This window comes from Pyxicephalus adspersus, chromosome 2, assembly GCF_032062135.1.
Source record: "Pyxicephalus adspersus chromosome 2, UCB_Pads_2.0, whole genome shotgun sequence".
Classification (NCBI taxonomy): domain Eukaryota; kingdom Metazoa; phylum Chordata; class Amphibia; order Anura; family Pyxicephalidae; genus Pyxicephalus; species Pyxicephalus adspersus.
Window position 1 is genome coordinate 117,681,769 of NC_092859.1, and position 20,157 is coordinate 117,701,925.

Below are 20,157 nucleotides of genomic sequence, written 5' to 3' on the forward strand. Positions count from 1 at the left end.
CCAGCAAAATTTTACCAGACAAAAAAATTCAACCTTTTCTAATTGTACGGGCTGAATTATTGGTTCCCAAGAGGGATTGAACAATTGAAAAATTTGAGCAACTCAGTATCAGACTCACAAAACCTGTGCATAAGTCATATACAGCTTCTAAAGTAAACAGTAAAGAACTGTGCTTGTGGCATTTACAGTTGGAGTCTGCAAATAACTGGGTATTTTAAACACAAGTCTTGCATTACCATAGTAAAATAAACCTTAAATGAAAAGGCGGATTTCAAGCTACACTCAAGTCAAAGAGGGGATCAATGATGGAAGAAACTAACAGCAAAGGACACCAAGCTGCAGTTGCCCTTACCATTTAGCATGCTACCAAGTTGCACAGACATATAGACAAAGAAAGTAGAAGTGAAGCTGAGCTGGGGGCACCTGCTACAGTAGGGCTGCCCAAACCACAATGTATGTTAGTAGTGGGAGATGTTATATCCTTGGCTGGCCTGCAAATTTTTTTTTTTTCCCAGCGTCCTATTGTTCTGTAGGTGGCAGTATATTCTAAACATTTCAAATGAGAAGGAAAAATATAAATAATATGACTAAAATATTTGGTTCAGCACTAAATTCGGTGCTCTCTAAACTCTCTCCCTGCTTTTACACAAGCAACACCACAATATCAATATACCTTGCTAATGCATTGGTTTTGCAACCCTGTAATATTGAATTATTTAGTTTTTAAGATTGAAATGGATACTGCATTTTGTAAAAACACGTATTTTGTTTTTTTTTATTGTAATGCTCCCTGTGCAAGATGTTAACTTTATCTTCACATTAAGCTGTGAAGACCCTACCTGTGTAATGTTCATTTCCCTGTGCAGCACAAGTCAACAACTGAGCCATCGAAGAACCAACAGTCTTTGATGTACTACCAAGGTCCTGGGCACACTTCTCCAACTGCAGATACACAAGGACAGAAGTAAATATTAGAGGCTCCTAAATTTCACAAACTTATCTTGTTAGAAACATCCATCCAAAAAGTTTAAACACATAAAAAGTTTTATTTTGTCCCACATTCTCCCTTAAAATAGCAGTGAACTTCCTATGTCTTCAGGTCGCTTTGACAATGTTCAAAAGCAGAAATAACATCTCAATTTTTTGCAGAGTGCACTGATCCAATGGACCATTTTTATACTGCAGATTATATGGAGTGCGTAACACAGGATTCATTTATGTGTGCAGATAACAAGGATTATGTAGGTTTAGTTTGTCACATTTTTAGTTTGCAGGAAATACATACTACAAAATGTCAGAAAATTGTTGATGAGACCTTAAATCACACAAGCTTATAATATAAAGCTCCAGTCATAGTTTAGCCACTCTGTTTATAGTGTTGAGGGCACCGTATCCTTTATATTGAAGTTATACACTTTACTACAGCCAACAACATGATCTGTCTGTCATGAACTGTCAAAGTCAGGCTTTCTAGAAGATCCACAAAGTATTTTTTCCTTTTTCTAAATACCAATGGCCTTCAGATGTCTGACATATAGTTAGATTAAGAGGTTTTTGTAGCTACTCTTTGCCTAATAGTCTATTGGGGAAAAAGGGATTGGATGGTCACCAATATTGAGCATAACTGCCATCTCTTTATTTTGTAAAGTTTTGTACAAACATTACCGTCTCCCCTGGAAGAGGTTTTAACTGGCCATCTGTAGCTGCCATCTTAGCATCCTGCAACTCATTCTTTAAAGTTTGAACAGCATTCAAAGCAGAATCAATTTCCATCGGTCCACATGCTTCATGGGCCTGTAAAACAGCAGAATATGGTTCCATTAGCAAGGTGCAAGACAGGTGCAAGACATTGTGACAACTAATTCACACACAAATATCTCACCTTCTGTGTTGCTGTGCGGAGCTCAGCCAAACTGGTTGCAAGATTTTTTGCACACTGACCTAACTGCATGGCAGCTGCCTGATCGGACACTGTAGGCACAGCAGCCTTGGCAGAAGCCACCATCTTACTGCCAGGCTGTGTTAAAAAAAAAAAAAAAAAAAAAGAAGAGATTTCAGCTTTGTAATTTGTTAAAGAACACAACATCAAAATGACTGACATTTGTAAAGTAAGAGGGGGGGGGGATATCTCATAAATCCATAAAATGATATCATTATAGCTTAGAGCAAAAGAAAAAAAAAACAGCGGACTTTGAAGAGCTAAGCTTTGTTCAGCCATTCTGTTTGATATGGCTTTGTGGGAAGCCGAAGGCAGAACATCACTGTAGTGTTACCCCTGAAACATTTAGGTGAGGTTCAGTTTTATATTTTAATAGTTGTTAGTGTGTGTGTGTGTGTGTATATATATATATATATATATATATATACATACATATACACACACACACATACATTTATACATACATATACACACACAAACAACCATTAAAATATGAAACTGAACCACACCTAAACACACACACACACAGCCCCCATTTAGTAGCTATCTTTATACAGTAAAGTTACACATAAGTCAGATAATCATCGCCCCAGACAAATGGTTGTACTTGTCTTGGATGAAAATCTCATCAGATGCCATTCATTAATCCATCATTGTAGATTAATGTAAAACTATTCACTCATATAGAGAAGAGCACAGCGGGGTGCTGCTCGCTCAACCTCCACTCCCTTCTTCATAGAACAGGGTACTGCTGTATGTACACAGTGCTTGTTCATTTATTTGTCAGGAAAATGATCACGAAAGATTGTTTCCAGCAACAATACTTCGACATTCATTGGACATCTGTACAAATGGAACTCTTTGAACATATTATGTTCATCATGTTGATTGACTGAAAGAGAACACAACCTTGGAAAGAACTACATATGACAAATATCTGTAGAAATAGTTACTATTAAAGTTAAATTCACCAAACTGGGAAAAAAAGAAAAAAAATGCATGCTAATCACTCTATTATTTATCAAATTCCCTTTTGGCAACAAGCACGGCCTCCCAGTATTTATTTATTTTTTTGTCTTTCTACTCATTTTTGAAATAATTCTACTTTTCTTAGAATATTCCTAGGTTTTCTTGTTATATTCTTTAAAGACTATAGGACATTAGCTTCCAAGATTTGCTGATAATTAGTAGAAGTGTTGCAACATAACAGATAAAAACCATAATTTAAACAGCTGGCAATGAGTTTCTTCCTTTAAGAGATGTTTTGCTAAATTGGAATACGTCTGCTTTCAAGTTGGAAGATCTTGGAGATCGTTTATAGCTTTTCTGTGTTTTGGTAAAATTATTTTTAACATACATAAGTGCATTATATCATAAATCACATTGGAGCAGAAGTTTTTTTTAAATTTTATTACATATATATCCTTAAATAACCAGTCGTCAATAACCAGTCCATGGCTGCTGGTTGTAAGCAAAACAGATGTACAAATTACAGGGGTCAGAGTGTTTACTGCACTTCCCTACAAGGATTAAGGCTACCCATAGTCGTTTGAGGGCAGACAGATGTGCATGCATGAACGGAATATCTTTTTTCCTTTTTAGCACAGCGTTGTTTGGGAAAATGTTTCTGTTCTTCTGAATAGAATCCAACTCAGCTGAGATCAGTGGGAAATATCAATCAAAGCATGCTTCCCCATATGAGTATGCATTAAAAAGTACCAAAGGTTGGTTTAGTTCTCCACAGCTGTGTTTTTACAAGTACTTTATCAAAAAATACAGTTATTAACCTACTAAATACCATCAAATTGTCACCAAAATCATCTGCAGTTTCCTCTCTAACTTGAAACTTGCCTTTGCACTAAAGGGGGGGAGCAGGAAAACAACCACAAAACTAGGGGAAAAATAGAAGTGGCTGCCCTGTGTGTTTAATTATATTTAACAATTTTAAATATAGAAAAATCCATTTATATTGTATTATACATTACAATTATTTATATACAGTAGTTATATACACGCACAAAAGAACTGAGACCATGGATTCCAAGTTATGGACATTCTTGGAGTTACTTATGTCTATCAAGCAGTAAAGTGAATAGAACTTAAAAAAAAACCCTAACTGGCCTCCAGAAAAAGGTCTTCAGATGAATTCATTCAACTATGCAGCAGAAGCTTCAGCTTTCCGCAGCCAGCAGTGAGTTAGAAATTTCTAGCCTTATTTTCTCTAATGTAAATAGTGAGGCAAAAAAGTACAAGTACCAAACATCAAGGACTTCACTGCATCCCTTGTGCACTTTGTGGATGTTCCACTGTGGCTGTATTTGGGTTCAACAGAACAGGTAACTAACTACTATGGCGGGTGCAAACCGAAGCACCTGAAGTTAACAAATGCAAATGAAACAGTGACACACAGTCTTAATGCATGTCCTAGTATGATATAAATGCATGAACACTGCAATTGTAAAATACAAAGAAGCAAAGGTAGGTCAACAAGCATGCCAAGGTACAAGGAAAGCATATATAGGTGAAACAACTTTTCTTACCTGTAGGAAGTTCTGACTGGACACAATGAGAGCTAGCTGAGCGCTAAGATCCTCAGCTTGTGCTTGGCTTCCACGCACTCCTTGTACCAACTGAGGAATGTGGTCGGCAACAATCTAAATGCAATAAATATCAGAATGAATATTGCACATTAATATTGCAGACTTTTAATGCCATATACTTTCAAGTGCAAAATATCTAATATTTAAAGGGTAAGCATAACTTTATGTGCACTTCTCAGACTATATGGTACTATCTATAGTACAGCGATTCTGACTTGCCTTTATGATACCAGCAAAATGGTCTAACTCAATTCATACTTCCCCTACAGAATGCTGCCTAATTTTTGTTTGTGAATTTAATTAAAAGGGTTGGCACATGCTGAAGTTTTCAATGCTCAATAAACTAAGCCACTAATGAACTTATCAAGAGCTCTATAAACATGAACTAATAAACAAAATAGAAAGCTCTATAATATAAATCAGGAGCTCTTATCTAAGCTATAAATAAGGATTTTGAGCTAATCTAAAATTTCTTTGTTTTGAGTACTGCAGCAGAATCAAAAAGGAAATCATCCAGGCCAACAAAAAGATTTCAGAAGGTGATTTCAGAAGATTTTCCTGATCTGGTAAAGGAAATATTTGTCTGCATCAGGGAACAGTCATTTTACTAGCAAATTTGATGAAAAAGGTACCGGTAGCCGTTTTTTCCTAAACTTCATTCAGCCATTGTGTATCATATGGTACTTGTATTTACATTTGCCTCATACAGTTTACTTTGCTCCTTTCAATTTAAAATTATTATATATAGACGCAATTGCACATATCAGAGTTAACTCTGATAGGAATATTTAAATTCAGACATTGTAGCAAAAAACCTATATGTTGCTTCAATTCCATTTACCTTGCAGCTCTGGACCAGTTGTTGATGGGCTGCTACATTCTTGTTGGAGACAGAAGCATTCTGCGAGGCTGCGATGGTTTGGGTAGCAGCAGCTGCAGCCTGTTTAGCTGCAGCCTGTTAAAGGTAAAGAAGACATTTATTGTAACAGTGTGTATAAACAAATGCAGCAATTGCAATAAATAGGCTCTTTGATGAGCTGACTGCTTTAGTTTTTAGTGTTGTACAGAGTCCATAGCCATGTCAGTACCTATGCCACATAAACTTACGATCTAACATCCCTACCACAAGATTATTATCTTTAACATAGACTAAAACTATTTTTTTTTTGGAGGTGTGCCAAATAACCAATTAGTATGCAGAGGAAATGAAAAGCTTACTGTTAGGGTTTACATATATTATAAAAATTTGACTGGCGTAGCATAGTAATGGTAATGACTTTGAATAAAGACTTAGACAATCCTGCCTGTTCTGGCAAAATGCCACAGGAATTCTTCTCTCCTCTAAGCTCGTCTATTGTTTCTAATTTGATTATCTATGGTGTGGGGCACCATTAGATTTGTGTGTAAAGAAATCAGTGTCAGACACTAACCAATGTACTGATTTTGTCATATTTACATAAACCTAATACATTTACCAGACAATTCTATAGATAAAGGAAATCCTATCTGAAAACACAAATAAGTCAATATACACGCATAGGCCAATTTATTTGGTAAACTTTACTAGTAGTCTGTTGGCCACCTTTTGCCTCCACAAACTTTAACTCTTTGAGGCATAGATTTATCAAGGAGCCACAAAACATTCCTTAAGGATTTTGGTCCATATTGACATAATGGTATAATGCAGTTGCTGCAGACTAGTCAGCTGTTCATCCGTGATGCACAAACTGTAGCCTTAGGTGACTATCCTTAGCTGACAGCTAACTGCTCTGCACTGAATATTCTCCCTTTTTGGACTATTTTCTGCCTTACTTCCCCATTCTGATGTTTTTTTTTTTTTTTAACTTTAGAAAGTTGTCTTGACAACATTAAAATGCATTTGATTGGCTGGCTAGATATTTGTGGCAACAGGCAGGTGTACCTAATTAAGTAGGCAGTGTGTATGCTTCCAAAGAATATAACTAAAAAAAAAATAAAAAATAAAGTAATATTAAAAAATACAGAGTCTATAATAAAATACAGGTTTATTAAACAGTTCCATATGTAAATTGCAAGAGAGTATTCATTTTTTGACTTGCAAGGCTAAAAAGCAGTTAAAATTTTATCATGTCACACTATACACATGTATACACATACAAATGGCCCTTCTTTTAAAATTTTAGATGTTTAATAATGCTTCTTATGGTTTCTCACCTCAAGCCTGTTTACAATTTTCTTCTTAATGGCATTTTGGGCTGCTGCATTAGTAGCCACTCGAAGTCCCTCTGCTGCTTCTCTTAATCGCTGTTGCTGATCTTCACTCTCAGGATTGGCTGCAGCTCCCTGAAAAAAACTTAGATTTATCAGCTTTCTAGCCACACAGAATTAGAAAATGCAGTATATGCATTTTGCTACAAAATGTACCTTTGCAGCCTCCACCATACGAGCTGTGGAATCAGCCAGCAGCTTAGCGGCTGCAAGTAGTTTCTTGGAATTGTCCATATCAAGCTCGGCTTCTGCATCTGATCTCATTGCATTTACAAGGTCCGATGTAGCCTGAGCTAACACTCGAGCTTGCCGTACCATTTCTCCTGAAGATTTAAAAATGATATTTTCACCAGTACACATAAAACTTTACAAGGGTTGTAAGGAAGCCTGAGCTGGAGAAAACACAGTGGAAACATTGGAAAGAAAGACATAAAAGATATAAAACATCTTTGTTCTTATACCCCATTAATTTTAGCACCTTGAATTATTTATACAATACTGGATGTATTATTTGCAAATAGAAGGTTATAAAAACACAGAATCACCCATTATAGTAATTCTCTGTGTGATCATAATCATTAAGGACTAGTTTTGGCTATCATTATCACAATACACATCATTACTGTACTAAAAAGAGTTACCCTAAAGCCCAAACCTATAGTTGAAATCGACCAAAAACATTGCAGGGACATCAGAACAAAAGATGTTCAATGTTCTAGGAACACAAGCATTGCATGTACTGAACGTTAACTGCGTTTTAAGACAACATATTATTATGCATTACACAACCAAGGCTATGAGTTATTAAAATGCATTACACTGTTTTTTTTCCAGCTAATGAGATTGCTTTCTGAAATTTACCTAGGAATTCAGCATTATTTCAGTGCCTGGTAGCAAGCAGTGATTGCAAGCTGCAAAATGGCAACCTTGTTCTCAGTTCGGAAGCAGTGGTCTATTTTCAAAGGTCTGACACTCACCCTACTGAGTCAGACGTCAGACCTATAGTTGGTGAAAGCTCATGCTATCCACTGAGTGAGTGAAGTGAAGGGCACAGTCAGTGAGCATTAGCATTTTACACCGTAAAGGCCATTTCAGACCTCTGAAGACAAACTATTGCTTTTAGACAAAGAGAAAGGGTACCAATCTTTAGCATGCTGGCAGGGGAACATGATTTTTTTTGAGCAAATGTATGACTTTGTATATCTTTTGTTTTGATGTTCCTGGAAAGTATTAGCTAAAATTTAAAGAAAAGTTCAATTAGTGTTTAGCTATACCATATACACATACAAAGAAAACACTTTCAAATCAACACCATGCTCCAGGCTCCACTAACCTGCATCACCCATAGAGCTGAAGATGCTCTCAGTGACTGACATAATTGTGTCTGTAGCCTGGTCATAACGTCCAATGGGCTCCCCACGACTAGCAAACTGGCGGACGTGTTGCAGAAGGTCATTAAGCGCTTGGCTGACCACACTGGCAGCTGCACTGACCTGCTTCAGTAGATCAACATCTTCAGTGGCTGACTGACATGCTCGTACACAGTTCTCTACTGATCGGTCCACCAACTTTCCAGCCTCAATCAGTTGTTCCTGACACACCGGGGAACTGATTGTTGGGCTGACCACCTGAAAATAGACAGCACTTGTAACCCAAGGATACAACACAGCTAAATATAAAGCATGCAAAGATGTGAAAAAGGTAACTACCAAACTAAAGTAATATATAGAAACTAATTAGCACATTTCCTTTAAAATAAACGATATCTGTAGGATCCACTATAATGCTCACCTTAGCACAAGCCACCAGCTGGGAGGTAGATAGTGCACACTGGGTAGCAGCAGCAATCACTCTGTTCTGCAGACCTGTATCTTCAGTCACCTGTGCTACATTCTTGGCCTTCAAGACTAACATCGCAGCTGCATTAGCTACAGCTTTCGCTAGGCTCATTAACACATCCTAGAGCATAGAACACAATTCAGAATGTTAACAACAGATGAAACAAAATAGGAAGAAATCATCTCTGCCAGCAATCCTCAGGTACCTGGAACCTCTCATCCGCTTCATTTTCTCCAATCTGTCGCAGAAGGTCCCCACTTGCTTGTCCAATACTACCAGCTGCTGTCAGAACAGTCTGACGGGGCTGTGAAGAAAATAAAAACAAACATTTACAATAATTAGTCTATTGTTTAGGCAAGTTGGTAATTCAGCCCGATACACATGACCTGTAGGTATAGGTCTACTACACAAACATTTTATAACACCTAACAATACTCATTGAAAAATCAAGAATTGTTCTTATGTGTTCACAGTATTTTATTATATTAACTCATTCAAAAAGGCTAACTGCAATTGGACTAGTAAAGAATGAAATCCGATGCAGAGTAAGGTACCCATACAAATGAAATGATAGTTCCCTGAGCTGCCTTTTTATGGTATGACAGCAGTGAATGAACAACTCTCTTCTCAGAGAACAACATAATAAGAGATTAGATAAGGTGATTGTTTATTGGCTCTGTGCACTCATCCTGCTGCCTCAACCATGAGCTAAACAAGAATGTTTATAGGGAGAGTATGACTAGAGATCTGACATACAGTGACAAATTTGTCCAAAAGACCCGGTAAGCCATCTGAAATATACCTGCAAATTTGTCTGTTTTCACATCGCTGAGGCCAGCTTTACTCATGTTGGTAAAAAAAAGCTGGCCATACACTAGTCAGATGTTCCTTGGGTATGATCTGAGGGACCAGCTACATTTACAAATAACTATACATAACAGGGCCATTACATTTATTTACATTATTTTATTACATTTAAAAAAAAAAAAAGAATATTACAGAAAAGGAAAATCTTGTCATGTGTGAATTGAGCCTTATTTGTTTCCTTAAAAAAAATGGTATAACCATGGTAAATTCTGCACTTTTTTTTTTTTACCTCTCCTGAAGACGGCTGTACAGCAGTAAGCAGATCTGAAACAGCCCCAGCTAGAGTCCTTGCTGCACCAAGTAACTTTTCTCCACTTCCAACTTCATCCTCCATTAGAGCAGCCAACAACTTTACACCCTTGGACATCTCCGTCAAATTAGAAGAAATTGTAGTAATTGCACAGCCTACTGCGGTATAATCAGTCTCAGCTGGATCCCCTAAAAAGACAGAGAAAATCACAAATTTCACAGACATTAAAATACAAAGAATAGAAATCATGTACAAATAAGACATAAAATTCAATATGTTTATTTTAAAATGCCGTCCAAAAGGAATAAGGTGGAACATTTATGGCTGCTCCAAACCAATGCTAGTTCTTTCCCCTGACACGCAGCTCTCGGAAGCACTGGCACTACAATCATTAGGGAAGGGAAGTGGCTCTTCTGATTGACTATGACACTGACCGGTATATCAGGCCATATCCAACATATTCACGCGTTGCTACACTACAGGCAAGCTTTGGACTGCTAAACCCTAGTGAATCTTGTAATTCCAAATACCAGTTGCAAGTTACTGACTCCATCCTCATGCCAACTATATCTTCTCACTGCCAGTACTGGACTTTTGGTTTGTTTCTGTCTATCTTGCTAGTACCTATCTTTATGGCTGCCTGCTCTGTTGTGCCTGAGGAACACAACCTGGGATTGCGTGCAGCAAATTCCATCACTTCTTGTAGGGGATGCTCAGGTGCAGCAGTCGCCAACCGGTAGTGGTCCGCAGAAAAATTACCTGGTTGGTGTGCCTTCTCCCAACCCCGCTGATCATGTCCCCCGTAGTCACAGCCCTGTGTTACTGTCCCCCCAGGATGTTTAGCTAGCCGGTTTTATGCCTGCGATGGGAGAGTGGGTGGGTTCTGGCATCATCACATCACTCTGGGAGAAGTTTCTTTGAGTGACACATGGCTCACCGCACATGCACAGGCTGCCTGCACAGGGTTTAAAATGATGAATTTAGTGGTCCATGAAGTCCGAAAGGATGGCGACCACTGCTCTGGTGAACACCAGTTGCTCCCTGGATTTCATGCCTTGGCTTCATGTTCAAGCTACAGTGCAGAGCTCACACAGCCAGGCTAAGCTTGCTGGCTAAGCTTCAGTGGATTCTGACCTTGGTTTATCACAATGATGTTAAAAATGAAACCAATCAGACTGCTTTCATCAGACTGCGTTACCTAACATTGTTCATTGTTCTATTTCTTCTACAACAAGTCTATGTATGTATAGAAAAACCTGTGGAGAGAAGTATAAAAAGTGCCATAGCTCACCTCCTCTTCTGAAAAAGCCCCAAAGCTCTATTTCAGTGGTACATAACAAGAAATCTCTTAACCTAGCAAAATCTGTGGTTCTTGTAAAGAGGGGAGTTGTGAATATGCCTAATATTTTCAATGCTTTATTTCAGTCTCCTCCATATTGTAATTAAATTATTCAAATTGTGTTAACATGAAAAGTGCTGTAAGTTCCTGCATGCACAATACACAAGTAGCCAACTGCTGTAAGTTCCTGCATGCACAATACAGAAGTGAACTGTAAACTTGTGCTAAATCTATGAAGGAAAAGGAATTGATGAAGATAGAGAACCAGCATTACAGGGAGGAAACTTTTCACTACAAGGTGTTAGAAGTGGCAGGCTCCATGTGTATATCAGCCCACAATTCACTAATAATACCTTATAACAGATAACATTGTTTTAGTAAAACATACCTGCAGTCAGGTTCACTACTGATGCTGTTCCTGCAGTAATGGCGTCCACTTGGGAGTGAATCTCATGTTTTGACTCATCCACTTTGTTTTGAATCCAGACCCTGGATGCCTAAAATATAAATTAAAAAAAAATGTAAAAAATCAAAGATTTTTAACAAAACTTCTAAAGCAGCAAGTATATTCACTAGTTTATAAATAATAACAATAAAGCTTTAGATGTCTGCAAGGATGGGGCACGTGATTGGGAACTACCACAGGTTAATTTCACACCCCTTACACAAATAATGAGCTCCATTAACAAAATGCAGTCATCTACTGTTTTTTCAAATGAAGAAATCATATTTATTATGTCCATCTTACCATGTCATGTCCTAGTGGTGGCAGATTGTCCACCTGGCTCAGATCATCATGTGCTTGTTGAACTGCATGCATGCTGGTGTTAATTGTTCCCATCAGAGCTTGCTGTGCTGAAGTCTGTACAGGAAAAGAAAAATTATTTTCCAGCAGAAAGCTGCCCTGTTCATGCACATATTGTAGTCTAACCAAAATACATGCAATGAAAGCAAGTAACCCCCTCCCCCTTTTTATTAGGTCAAGTTTCCTTAAATAGTAAATTGATTGCAAAACTACACACTGACAGATGTTCTTCCTCATTTCTTGTAAATTTATCATGTGTTTTTACCTTACAATATTACGTATCAAATGTATCTAATAAGTAAAAACAGAGGAAAGTGTATTCCTTGATTCCTTTAGAATATACACATTAAAAATTTTCTTGCGGTGCTTCCTAAATTGGTGGATTCATTATTTTTCCTTCAGATAGGAAAGTAGGTTACGAGAAAAATTATTCTGCTAATTAGTGTTGACATATGGTGGAGCTATTTGGGATCAGATTAATTGAAAAGATGAGCAAAACAAGGCATTTTAATAAACCATTGACTCATAATGTTCCTCTACAAATCAAACAGGTAAACTGCAGAGAAACAGGTGAGCAGCAGAAAATGCAACTAAGAATGGACTAATCCACAGACTGTACACATTATGCATAAAGTACAGAACATACAGAATAAGCCTGAGGATAAAAATAAAGAAATCTAGTTTAATTTTCTATAAATCCAATAGATCAGTTATATAAATTGCTCTTTTAAAAGTGCTAACTTATGGAGGGAAAACATTAAATGCTAATGACAAAGATTATCTGCTAGGGTACAGAGTGCCATTTTAATAATATCCAAGTATTTATTTACTGTTCATACATACATTCATGTCATACAGAGCCTATAGTCACGTCAGTAACTGTTCCTCCAAAAAGCGCACGGTCTATTGCCCCTAACACAGTCTAGGGCAAATTTAGGGGGAAACCAGATAATATACTATTAAATTTTGGGGAAAAGGAGTGCCCAGAGAAAACCTGTGTGCATAGAACATACAAACTACATGCAGACAGTGCCCCAACTAAAATTCTATGATCCTACAATTACTAGGAATGGGTTTCATGAAGTTGGCATGAGTAGTTCCAGGTAATCATAGTCATAAAGACATGTCATGATTGTACAGTTGAGCATTACAGCTTGGTGTACATTTTTTAGAAACATTGCTGATACAGAGGTGGTATTATAGCAGAAGGGACATCCCTATTCTGGGAATCTATACCCAATTCTTTACACTATCTCAGCTGTTATTGTGTGTTTAACTGCTTCCTTACCCAGACATTTTTGTTTTATTTTACTTATGCATGGTATAACATACATTTAGGGCCTGAAAACTACTTCACACCCTCTATGATTATACATTCCCTAAAAGCAAATTAAAAATTACATATATCAACATAACTAGGCATATATGACGCATGTTGGTCACATATATCTTTCAACACGTGAAACTAGGATGTATTAATCTCATCATCTTTTCCTGAAGCACACCTTGCGAAACGTGTTAAAAGATTTATGAGACTGTAATGAGCACCATGTTAGCCCAATAATGTTAAAATATGTATTTTTTTATTACTTTAATAAATTATGGTTATAAGATTAGGTTTGTGCAAATCGATTTACAGAATCATAATTAAAGGCCTAGAATTATTCCTTTCTTTCTGTCTTGCACAATGATGTCAAATATGTGTTTTTGTATTTGCTGTTTTTACACATCTGTGCCTAAATTGGAATTTGTGAGTGCGTGCGGGACAAAGTGGAACTTTAAACATTATTTTATTATTTTTTTTATTTGAACTGCTTTTCCTAATAATTGATATTGGTATAACAAGAAGAATAGCATTGAACATGTCAGACCTAGAAGTGCTTAGAGCTCAGCTTTTCTGGGTTCAGGAAAATGGCAGGTAAGTCCAGGGTCATTAGTGACTGGGAGCATCAGCAGGCCAGCCAGAATTATCTGCCATAAATCTATGTATGGCACGCAAGGAAGAGGATAAGTATGTCATTTAGGTAATAGGTCACAGCAAATAGCTGTGTTCATGGTTCTCTCATTTGGGTAATTTTTTGTCAATTTTAGGTAAAAAAAAAAAAACTGCAGCATTTTAAATAGTCTTTCCCATGACAGATTCTTGTAACAGTCTCAGCTGTGGTTACTCCAAATAGTAACAACAGCCTTCATGAAGCTAATTAGCTGAGTCACTTGATAAAGTATTTATTTTGCATGACTTGGTGCCATTAGGAAACTGATTGATTGCCTAGAGCAAGACACTTCATCTAACAGCACACAACAGCATTTTGTACAAATGTGAACAAGGAAATTACAGGGGTGCTAAGCAGGAGAAAACCACCTCCTACCCAGATTTACTTCACAAAAGATCATGGCTAAATTTAATACCTAATTAATATATGAACAAATTACATCCTGCATTCATCTTTTTCCATTCAACGGTATTAATTGACAATATTTGAAATAGAAGCATAAACATTGTTCTACATATTTCAGAAATCTGGGTTTACACATAACTAGAGTCTTTCATGGTGTGAAAAAATAAAAGCTGGTTCCATGTTTATTTTGTTTAAGTGAAATCTTCCATTATAGCGTAACAATGAAAAATTGGTTCCCTTAAAAAATTGTAACCTTTCTGCAACCATTTTTTGCAGAAAGGGACTGTCAATGTCCCTCCTGCAATAAGCATTCTCTAATAATGTATACAGTATATATTATAAGTATTCAGTGTTGGTTGCAGGCATACTCAATGAAGTCTGTGTGGGGATTACGTCATCCCAGCCAATCAAGCTGCCTGAAGATCAAAACAAGTTAGAGGAAAAAGAAGAAAATGGTGGCACCCATAACCGAATGGTGACAGATGAGTATGGTTGGGTTTTGTTCTGCTAATATCAAACAGTAAAAGGCATAGTGTAATTAAGGGGAAAGGAGCAGGATTGGTTGGGGGGTGTTAAATGGAACTAACAATGCATTTTAATCTCCTGCAGGGTTGGCTCTGTTCTCCTCAAGGATCTGTGAATAGATATTCATTCCAGAGATCCCCGGTACTCCTGAAAGCTTTAAATTTTATCCCTCAGTGTTTAAGACAGTTTTTTCTGTATCATGATCCAGGAGAGTTTGGTTTTTATCATTATAAATGGAGGAAAAGGAGTCTTCCATGATTGAGATATTGTAAAGAAAATTATAAAAATATTGCAATTAGGCAAATAGGTTTATCTTATAACAGAAGGGACAGAAGAAGTCCTTTCTAGGGGCCTGCCTGTCTTAATTTTTTATTTTTACATTGAGTTTCACTTTAATCGCTGTAATAAAAATTTAACATCCCCAATTTATTTATTAGAGCTTCAGTCAGGAATATTGTAAGGATTATTTAGGCGCGTATATGATATTTGTATAGTCTGGCAAGTACACCAAAGACGATATGTTCCTTTTTGCCCACATCTAAACATAGCAGACCATTGAAAACAAAGAAAGACATGCCACCTTAGTTGGGGTAATCATTTTTTTATTAGTCCTATATTGAAGCTACCATTTGTTTGGAAACCATACATTTTAAATACTGCAGCTTACCAGGGGTGGCATGTGACCTCTGTGCATCTGGCCTGTAGTAAGTTGTTGTTGTGCAGATGGCATAGTGCCCATATTGAAAGTCTCTGGGCCACTGGATCCTGAGCGTATAATAGCAGGTAGTGCAACTGTGCCATGTTCAGGCTTTCCAGGACGGGTAACCTGTTGTTGCTGAAGGATTGTTGACCTGGGAAAGAAAATAAACTATTATATAAGTCTGATTCATGTAGGAAGCTTTAATTCTAACTATAAAACATTTTACATAAGTGGTGTCACTTGAGCAGCTTATGAGTAGCACTGCCCTATTCACTATGCAGTGTGTAATATTCCTATACCCACTTTTTTGGAGAAACCGATTCTTCCAACATTGTAGACTCTTCATCCCCCTCTAGCCCAAATCGATCCTTACTTTGTTTCTGACAACAGACAAGAATTAAATGAAATAAATTTTATAAAAACACTACAAAAGAACTGCAAGCAATTTGTGTTATAAAATACAAATAGCTCTTAACACAACATGTAACTTTGTCATAATTTTTTAGGCTAAGAAGGCTGTTACATGTAACTAAACCAAACAAATGAAAAACTGCACTGTGTGTGACTGAAGTGTTAACACACATGTTGAATACATCCACAATTTATCTCCTGTTAACTAGGTTTTAGTCTCCAAACATTAATGGTTACATTTTGTTGTAGTATGTTTATTTTGAGCGTGTTTGTATAAATATATATATATATATATATATATATATATATATAGCTACATTGTATTGCTATTAGTTAAAATGTGAATGGAACTTGATGAAGTGGATTTCTTTACAACTATGGTAATGTGACTTAAAGAAAAAGGGTCTGTATCCAAGCAGTGTTCATATGTTAAAAGGGACAAATGTGAAAAAGACATACAGGCCTACCTTTTTGAGGATGATGTCAATGTACCCTGCAATAAGCTGTGATATCTGCTCCCCTTCAGTGGTCTGAACAGAGTAATAGCTCTCCTGATACTCTCCAAAGTCCTAAAAAACAGGCCATGACTCACAGTTTAGCAGAGAAAACACACATCAAGAAAAGGCCAGAAAATACTTAACCAAGTGAAGTTAAATCTTTTAACTGTATGGACAAATGCTGTAATTGGATGTAAAAACATTGGATAATTTGGGGTTGCAAGGATTTAAAATACAGATTGTCCTATGCAGAAAAAAGAAAATTTAACACATGTCCGCTTTCTGTATACACAACAGATATTATCATTAGCATGTGTTTTTATTATTATTATCATCATCATTATCTTGTATTTTTATAGCACCGGCAAAACTTACAAATTAAAGAAACCTAGCAAGAATAAAAACTGGAAGCTGAATCAAACTAAATTTTGAAATATTTACTTTAGAAAATGTTTTACTTTTTCAAGTTTTTTCAAGTTTTGAAAAGAGTAAGTCCTGTTTGGTAAAATGTTGCATTTCATAAAAATCATATTATAAATGACCTATATAGTGCAGAAGGTATAAAGAATAACTATAATGTAAACGGAGGTTACCTATTAAACACCTCCCACCACCTCCCCACTCCCCATTAGTTTATATTACTTTTAACTCTTCCCTCTAGGTAAGGGTTTTTTAACCAAGGGTTTCAACAGAGGTTATTAGGTGTTCCATGGACAAACAGCTTGTGTTTGTCAGATCAGTTTCACTGACACCAAAAATCTTTTTTGGCTATCTGCAGGGTGACGTTCTTCCCATTGCCCGGAAATCTAAAGAGTCAATTTTCCTACTGACCACCACACTAATGTACGGTGGGATGTGGATATAGCAGTTATTGGCAGGGGTTCCCTGACCGTTTTGTTACAAACATATTTCAAAATTGGAAACAAACGATTTATACCAAAGTGAAACTTTTTGGAGAGGCAGCCCAGCGTTTAACAGTTGTGAGTGGCCATTCTTGAAGCACATCCTTGGTTTTCTCATCAACTCTCATTACTGAATCTTTGGTGATTCCAAGAAGTCGTGGCACAAGCTTATTCTTGCCCTTCATTTTTTCCTGGATAGGTAAAAGCAAAGTGGAGTTAATAAATCAAAATAAGAAGCTTGCACCCAAGGTAAAACAAAAAAATGATCATATCAAGTAACTGCGTCATAGAACTATACTATATGGAGAGGCCTCAGTCAGCCCATCTACTGAATACTGATGAGGTATTTTTAATGACACCGGTCCTTGCAGTGACACAACATAGTGTTCAGTGCTGCCGCAGCCTTACTGGATCACAATGTCAGCAGAAAATGCAGACAGAAAATGTGCAGTGATTTGACTTGAGGGAAAGTGTCTAGGTTAAATAATCACAGCTTAACGAAGATGATAATTAGGTAAGAAAGCACCAGGGGAGATGAAGGTTGGGCTATGGACGAAAATGCATGAAAAGCAGAAAGAATTTGCCACAAAATCAGATTTAATTTCTTCCACCACACATTTAATTTACGATGGAAAACATTGGGCCCTTTCCTAACAGCCAAAGCTAATAATAGAAAGCTCTACATGTAGGGCAATGTAGACACAAGAACAGTAGGGGGCAGCACAGTATGAGGGTAAAAATATAAAGTGTGACAAATCAGTAATAGCAAAGTAACCGGTTATCATAATGAAACGGGACTTTGGCAGTCCTTTAGCAGGGGAGGAATTAAGTGAATGTTAATAACCAAAACAAAAACTAGAATTAGGTGGAAAATAAACAGGTTCCATACCTTATTTTGTTTTCAACTGGGATCAGTTTCTAGAAATTTTCCCCCAGCACATTCACACAAATTTGCACAGAATGATAATTTATTGATTCATGCCTCTACATTACCTGGAATACCTTCTTCTCTGCTCCCCTTTGCTTGATATACTCCTTGGGAAGAAACTCTTTCAGGCTGAAATGTAACAAAACTCAGTCAGGTCCACTACATTTTTACAGAAAACACAAACCTTCACACAAAACACAAAGCTTCACTGACTAAACCTGTTGCATGCACATTTATTAAACATAAAGAAAAGCCCATTATTACTAGATTAGTTTATAACTTTTCTAAATCTGCTCTATTGTACAAGACTGGACAGGACCCAGCTGTCTTGGTCCATGTTGGAACCAATGACAATATAGATGGAAGATGGAGGATCCTTAAAAATCTGTTTAGGGAACTAGGTTTCAAGTTGAAGAAAGAGACCTCCAAGGCTATATTCTAAGGAATATTGCCTGTGCCATGCGCAACACAGGAAAGGCAGAGGGAGCTTAGACAGCTAAACGCATGGCTTAAGTCCTGGTGTAGAAGGGAAGGGTTTGGGTTCATAGAGCACTGGGCTGACTTTTCAGTGGGGTACAACCTGTATGCCAGAGATGGTCTGCACCTAAATGAAAGGGGGTCTGCTGTGCTAGGGGAAAGATTTAGGGGAATGGTGGACAGATATTTAAACTAGGACAGAGGGGGGTTGGACAGTCAAATAAGGTGGCAGAAAGGTTAGTCAGGGGTCAGACACTAGTGAAGGGTGGATTGGGCATAGTTGAGGGGAGGATTATGGATAATTGTAAGGAGCTTCCCATGTTACAAGCAAACATTGGACTGTGCAGTACTAATTGTATAAAAAACAAAAGGATTCTGTACACAATGATAGTAAAAGCAGCAATGGTATAAAGAGCCTGTTCACCAATGCTAGAAGTCTGGCAAACAAAATAGGGGAGTTGGAAGCCTTAATGAGTGAAGAGAATTATGACTTAGTTGGTATTGCTGAATCCTGGCTTTGTTCATCGCATGACTGGGCTGTCAATATTCCTGGGTATACTCCCTTTCGTAAAGACAAAGTCAAATGAAAGGGTGATGCTCTCTGTCTGTATGTGAGAAATGATCTTAAAGTGAATGTGAAAGAAGAAATTGCGGATGGAACAAGCAATGAGGTTGAGGCATTATGGGAAGAGTTGAATGTAGGGTTGAATAACACACAATTATTTATTGGAGTCTGTTATAGGGCCCCAGTGCCAAGGAAGAAATAGTAAATCAACTACTAGCACAGATAGAAAAAGCAGCAAAAAATAGAAGTGTTTTAACCATGGGAGATTTCAACTACACTGACATTGGCTGGAGTAATGGCACTACAGAAACAGCAAAAGGGAGGAAATTTGTGAATGTATTACAAGATAAATTTATAGTACAATTTATAGAAGCTGATTACTCTTTTACTACTACTTCTACTGCTTGCATTATGGTTTAGGGCTCTTGAGTAAAACACCAAGGGCAGGGTGCTGTGAGGTTTTCAGGAAGGTATGTACAGCACCATGCCACAAGCATTGCATCATTGCATAATGAAGCACACAGCTTCAAGTGATGGGATCACAAAGGATGGAAAGGTTTTACATGGTTGATGAGGCAGAAAAGAAGAAACCGAGTAGGCAAAACAAGAGCAAGTTTAAAATCTTCATAAAAAATGACATACAGCATAATATAAATATAACAACCCATTTTTTCTTACTCCAGAAATCCCGGTTTATGTTTGACTTCCACATGAGGTCCAAATTGAATCTGTGTTTGAATTCCCCCAAACTCACAGGCTTTATCAAATGATACAGGGTGGGAACCATTCAAAATGTCATCACGTGCCTAAAAAACAGAAGGATCTTAGTACAAAAAAAATTGGTACACCAGCTATACAAAAGAAAAC

At 37.2% G+C, this 20,157-nt stretch overlaps 2 protein-coding genes across 3 annotated transcripts in view; both read right to left on the reverse strand.

Annotated features, from left to right (window-relative positions):
• The window catches only part of TLN2 (talin 2), a 46,967-nt gene extending 29,427 nt beyond the window's left edge, over nucleotides 1–17,540 (reverse strand). For both annotated transcript variants that reach the window (XM_072402101.1, XM_072402100.1), the window contains exons 1-17: nucleotides 17,356–17,540; nucleotides 16,389–16,490; nucleotides 15,814–15,890; nucleotides 15,478–15,661; nucleotides 11,830–11,943; nucleotides 11,470–11,578; nucleotides 9,722–9,930; nucleotides 8,831–8,929; nucleotides 8,578–8,745; nucleotides 8,120–8,414; nucleotides 6,943–7,109; nucleotides 6,733–6,861; nucleotides 5,381–5,494; nucleotides 4,480–4,593; nucleotides 1,883–2,017; nucleotides 1,666–1,794; nucleotides 840–942 (exon numbers count right to left, since the gene is read on the reverse strand). In XM_072402101.1, the coding sequence (XP_072258202.1) occupies nucleotides 840–942; nucleotides 1,666–1,794; nucleotides 1,883–2,017; nucleotides 4,480–4,593; nucleotides 5,381–5,494; nucleotides 6,733–6,861; nucleotides 6,943–7,109; nucleotides 8,120–8,414; nucleotides 8,578–8,745; nucleotides 8,831–8,929; nucleotides 9,722–9,930; nucleotides 11,470–11,578; nucleotides 11,830–11,943; nucleotides 15,478–15,661; nucleotides 15,814–15,890; nucleotides 16,389–16,490; nucleotides 17,356–17,505 (2,398 nt within the window). In that variant the 5' untranslated portion in view covers nucleotides 17,506–17,540. The remainder of the gene's footprint in view (nucleotides 1–839; nucleotides 943–1,665; nucleotides 1,795–1,882; nucleotides 2,018–4,479; nucleotides 4,594–5,380; nucleotides 5,495–6,732; nucleotides 6,862–6,942; nucleotides 7,110–8,119; nucleotides 8,415–8,577; nucleotides 8,746–8,830; nucleotides 8,930–9,721; nucleotides 9,931–11,469; nucleotides 11,579–11,829; nucleotides 11,944–15,477; nucleotides 15,662–15,813; nucleotides 15,891–16,388; nucleotides 16,491–17,355) is intronic.
• Nucleotides 17,541–18,304: 764 nt separating this feature from the next.
• Nucleotides 18,305–20,157, reverse strand: part of LOC140322511 (talin-2-like) — a 31,739-nt gene continuing 29,886 nt past the window's right edge. Inside the window, exons 8-9 of the mRNA XM_072399071.1 lie at nucleotides 19,969–20,096; nucleotides 18,305–18,377 (exon numbers count right to left, since the gene is read on the reverse strand). Coding sequence (XP_072255172.1) covers nucleotides 18,305–18,377; nucleotides 19,969–20,096 — 201 coding nt within the window. The remainder of the gene's footprint in view (nucleotides 18,378–19,968; nucleotides 20,097–20,157) is intronic.